This window comes from Triticum dicoccoides, chromosome 1B, assembly GCF_002162155.2.
Source record: "Triticum dicoccoides isolate Atlit2015 ecotype Zavitan chromosome 1B, WEW_v2.0, whole genome shotgun sequence".
In the NCBI taxonomy this organism is placed as follows: Eukaryota; Viridiplantae; Streptophyta; class Magnoliopsida; order Poales; family Poaceae; genus Triticum; species Triticum dicoccoides.
Genome location: NC_041381.1, coordinates 631,428,551 through 631,433,009, shown reverse-complemented (window position 1 = coordinate 631,433,009; position 4,459 = coordinate 631,428,551). Strand labels below are relative to the sequence as shown.

Sequence of the window (4,459 nt, the reverse complement as noted above, 5' to 3'; positions counted from 1 at the left end):
AATTGTGGGTGATGCGCCCAATATCTTCAGGCAGATGTGGATGCCAGCCTTCCCTGGGCACAGCACAGGCAAGGTTCAGACACATGCAGGATTGCTGTATCGTTCGGCCAAAGATGGATTATTTCAACAAGAACTGTGCACTGAACATCAAACATGCTGGTACTGTGAAGACGGAGGATAAGCATGTTGTTCGTTCAGGTTCAGAGGCAGCAAACCAGATTACTGAATACGAAATTTAAAGCAGCCAAGCCAACATTTAAGCTAAAAAAACTCAAAGCAATTTAGTACTCCCTCCGTTCCTAAATATAAGCCCTTTTAAAGATTATCTACACTCTAAAATATGTCTATATACATCCGTATGTTGTCCGTGTTGAAATCTTTAAGAGGTTATATTTAAAAACGGAGGCGGTACACAGTAGCTCAATTTTGCCGTAAAGCTCACAAGTTTGGGTAATATAGCCCACCATTTGGCGAAATCACATTTGGGGACAGGCTCAACGAAAAAACAGGGGCTGGAAAGCACATGTATGAGCACAGACATCAACCTGTTCATTTGCTGCTGACAGCAAGATGGCAATAACATCAGATCACGCCATTCCACATAGCCACGACGGCAAAACTGCGCTAGTGAGTTCTGTGTAGAATATAATATGCATACCCTACAACGTAATGTTGCTCCATTTGGTTTTGCAATTGTTCAGCGTAGTAAAATGAGAGAGAGGGGGAGAGGGAGAGATAGAGATCGAATTTGGCAACTGTCCAAACATAAGAGCATACAAAAAGGGGGTCTAACTTACTGTATCCTCGTCAGGAACTTGAGGTGGGCTGAAGAAAGTAAAGAAGCTCTCGCAATTTTCTGTTTTCGTGATAGGTTTAGTGTTCTTTGACTTCTTTTTTAGCACCTTTTGTGTCCATATCTTCCCAGGATACCATTCAATTTCAGTACCAGGAAATTAACAAAACATAAACATTAGTGGACCAATCTATAGTAACAAATAGAACATGTGAGTTCAAGAAATCATTAACCCAGTGGCCTTATCTAGGATTGGTTCGTCTTCATCGATCGTGCGATACGTTTTTGTAAGCACTTCATTCTTCAAGACTAGATTAATATGGAAGTATCAAGCTTGAAACCCTTTGGCTCACTAATTCTGTACCGTTTGATGTCCTTGAGGTACTTGAGAGCTTCCTCAACCCTCTCCTGGATTTCCAGGAACCCTCTCATGGATCTGGGTACATGTAAACCATAAACTAGATGCCAAACAGTAAAAATGTGTGCAAATGGATCTGAAGACAGGTGGAAGGTGGAGTAAAAATACATTCGACAGTTCAGACAAGGAACTTCTATTGCAAAAATATGCAGTGTCCCACCTCCTCAACTAGGATTTCATGGTCGTCCATTTCATTAAACCAGAAATCTGGCACAATTTTTCCTCTGCAGGGAAGCATTATAAACATGTCAAGACTTTTCTGCATTCATTTTCACTACATTATGAAGTGAGGATCAAACTTAAAACATTTTCCTCAATAATGATGATATCCTTGAGATACTTAAGAGCTTCATCATCCTTCTCTTAGATCTGAGTACATGTAAACTATAAACTAGACACCAAACTATAGAATTGTGTGCAGATGGATCTAAGGACATGTTAGAGCAAAAACGCCTGACAGTTCAGAGAAGGAACTTCTATTGCCAAAAAAAAAGTGCACTGTCTCACCTCAGCTAGGATTTCATGTTTCTTCATGACACTCAACCTGAAATCTGCCACGCCTTTTTTCCTCTGCAGGAAGCATTATGAACAAGGTTGAAGACAGTTAGCATTAGCGACCATAATACTTTGTTGCTACAAGATCTCTTTTCATCATCAAATTATTCAAAAGATCTTAGCACAGGCCAGCATATATTCACCTTTCTGATCTGCGGCAGTTTCACCTGCATCATCTTTAGTTACACCTTCTACCTCAACCACACCATTGACAACATCATGACGCTGTCATTTGCAGCCAGAAATCCATCAGATGGACCATGGCATGCGACATCAAATATGATTCAGTTGTACTTATTAAAAACAGTATGTAATGCATGAAGAGCATAAATTGCAATAGGGTTAAGACAATTGTTGTATCATTAACTAGAAAAGAGAGGGATGACTTCAACATGAATCTGTGCGCCAAACATAAAAAATACTGGTACCGTTAAGACGAGAATATTAGCATGCTGTTCGTTCAGGTTCAGAGGCAGCAAACCAGATTACTGAATACGAGGTTTGAAGCAGCCAGGGCAACATTTAAGCTAAAAATAAAAATCAAACATTTTAAAACCCATTAGCTCAATTTTGCAGTGACCATTTGATATCATTAATTATGTACTACTCTCTCCGTCCCATAATGTAAGACATTTTTTGCCACTAGTGTAGTGCCAAAAAACGTCTTACATTATGGGACAGAGGGAGTATTTGATATCAAGAGCTTCCTCATCCTTCTCGGATCTGTGGATACGTGTAAACCATAAACCAGATGCCAACAGAATCATCTGCAAATGGATCTTAAGACAGGTAAGAACAAAACTACGTTCTGCAGTTCAAAGAAGGAATTTCAATTGCAAAAACATGCAGTCTCTCACCTTGGCTAGGATTTCATAGTTCTTCATTGCATTCAACAAGACATTGCTCTGCAGGGGAAGCATTATGGACAAGATCAAAGACATTTATAGACAAACTATAATCCTCTTTCGCTAATTTTCAAACAAAAAAATTCTCTTCCGCTACAGGATATCTTTCCAGCATTAAATTACTAAAAATATCACCCAACATATGTTCACCTTCCTGACCTGCAGCAGTTTCACCTGCATCATCTCTAGTTGCACCTTCTACTTCAACCACGCTGTCATTTGCAGGTGCAAGAAATCCATCAGATGGACCATGGCATGCGACAACAAATATGATACAGTTGTACTCAAAAACAGTATGTACTCTATGAGCAGTACAAAATAGAAACATCTCTCGTCTATATCCTGATTTACCCGCTGTTAGCATCATGGTACAGGTGAGGGTTATTTACAACAGTCAGGAGCCAAAAGTAATAACAGGATAAAACAGATGGACACACAGAACTGAACGAGCCAAGGCTGTTCATTCAGGTTCAGAGGCAGTCAGCAAAATTACTACTGATGACGAAATCTAATAGTCAAAGACATAGTTTAAGCTAAAAAGTTGAAGCGATTTAAGACACAGTAGATTAAACCGGCAGAAAATTTCACAAGTTGGGATAATAGAATGCACGATAGGGTGAATCACATTCGCTGGCAGGCTCACATACAAGCAAAAACAGGCATCAAAAGGAACAGATCCAATAACAGATAGCCAACATTTTCATCTAAATTACTGATGACAGCAAGATGGTGACATCAGATCAGGCACACTACATCCACCATGGCAAGAACAAACACTAGCACGCACATTTCCACCGACGAACACATCTGGCTAAGACGACGACGCGTAGAGCTTAGGCCCTCTCGCCACGGATGCGGCGTGCGAGCTGGATGTCCTTGGGCATGATGGTGACGCGCTTGGCGTGGATGGCGCAGAGGTTGGTGTCCTCGAAGAGCCCCACCAGGTAGGCCTCGGCGGCCTCCTGCAGGGCGGAGACGGCGGAGCTCTGGAAGCGGAGGTCGGTCTTGAAGTCCTGGGCGATCTCCCGGACGAGGCGCTGGAAGGGGAGCTTGCGGATGAGCAGCTCGGTGCTCTTCTGGTACTTGCGGATCTCGCGGAGCGCGACGGTGCCGGGGCGGAAGCGGTGGGGCTTCTTGACGCCGCCGGTGGCCGGGGCGGACTTGCGGGCGGCCTTGGTGGCCAGCTGCTTCCTCGGCGCCTTGCCGCCGGTGGACTTCCTCGCCGTCTGCTTGGTGCGGGCCATGGAGTCGGAGATGCGCCGGGAGGTTCAGAAGGAGGAGAAGGTTTGGGAGATTGGATTGGAGTGAGGAAGAAGAATGGGAGTGGGAGGCGTTAAGTAGGAGATGAGCGCCGAGCGGGCGGGGGATTTTGGAGGGGAGGGCGCGTGAGCTTTGCCTTTTCGTGTGGGAAGGTGGGCGTGGATCGTTGGATGTGTGGTGCGTGGACGGTTGGGATCGAGCTTCGCGGGGGGCGATCCGTGGGAGGTGGTTCACGTTATCTGATTGGTCCAAGGGGTGTCACTCGGATCGTGGAGGCGTGTTGTCTTCCTGCCGTGTCAACAATTTGCATCCAGGCCCCGATGTGAAACGAAATGGGTGCGTTTGGTTGAAATCTCTATTGCATTTAGCCTGGCTGAATAAAAACAGGTAAAAACCAATATATGCACTTAGTTTGGTTGCCCGCATTGGCTCGGCACACGGAACTACACGATGATTGGTTATGAGTTAAATACACTACAGGTGACCTAACTTGTCCAGCACGGTCAGTTGGGTGCCTAAACTTGAAAA

General features: G+C 44.2%; 1 protein-coding gene and 1 long non-coding RNA gene across 3 annotated transcripts; both read right to left on the bottom strand.

Moving 5' to 3' along the window:
* Window positions 1-1,115: 1,115 nt before the first annotated feature.
* Window positions 1,116-2,971, bottom strand: LOC119310575. 2 transcript variants are annotated; one of them, XR_005150726.1, is made up of 5 exons: window positions 2,831-2,971; window positions 2,624-2,671; window positions 1,910-1,991; window positions 1,719-1,781; window positions 1,116-1,435 (listed from the first exon to the last, which is right to left on the bottom strand). It is a non-coding gene; the product is annotated as an uncharacterized LOC119310575 (long non-coding RNA). The 2 variants fall into 2 exon arrangements; XR_005150725.1 differs by lacking the exons at window positions 2,624-2,671; window positions 2,831-2,971 and having other exon boundaries at window positions 1,910-2,601.
* A 297-nt stretch (window positions 2,972-3,268) lies between these two features.
* Window positions 3,269-3,997, bottom strand: LOC119349241 (histone H3.2). The gene has a single exon (XM_037617272.1). It carries the CDS (start codon window positions 3,913-3,915, stop codon window positions 3,505-3,507), a length of 411 nt encoding a protein of 136 aa, XP_037473169.1. The 5' UTR covers window positions 3,916-3,997; the 3' UTR covers window positions 3,269-3,504.
* Window positions 3,998-4,459: the final 462 nt, after the last annotated feature.

What these genes read in the sequence shown, in the direction of transcription:
- LOC119349241 (XM_037617272.1), bottom strand. Translation starts at nt 3,915, where the DNA reads ATGGCCCGCACCAAGCAGACGGCGAGGAAGTCCACCGGCGGCAAGGCG.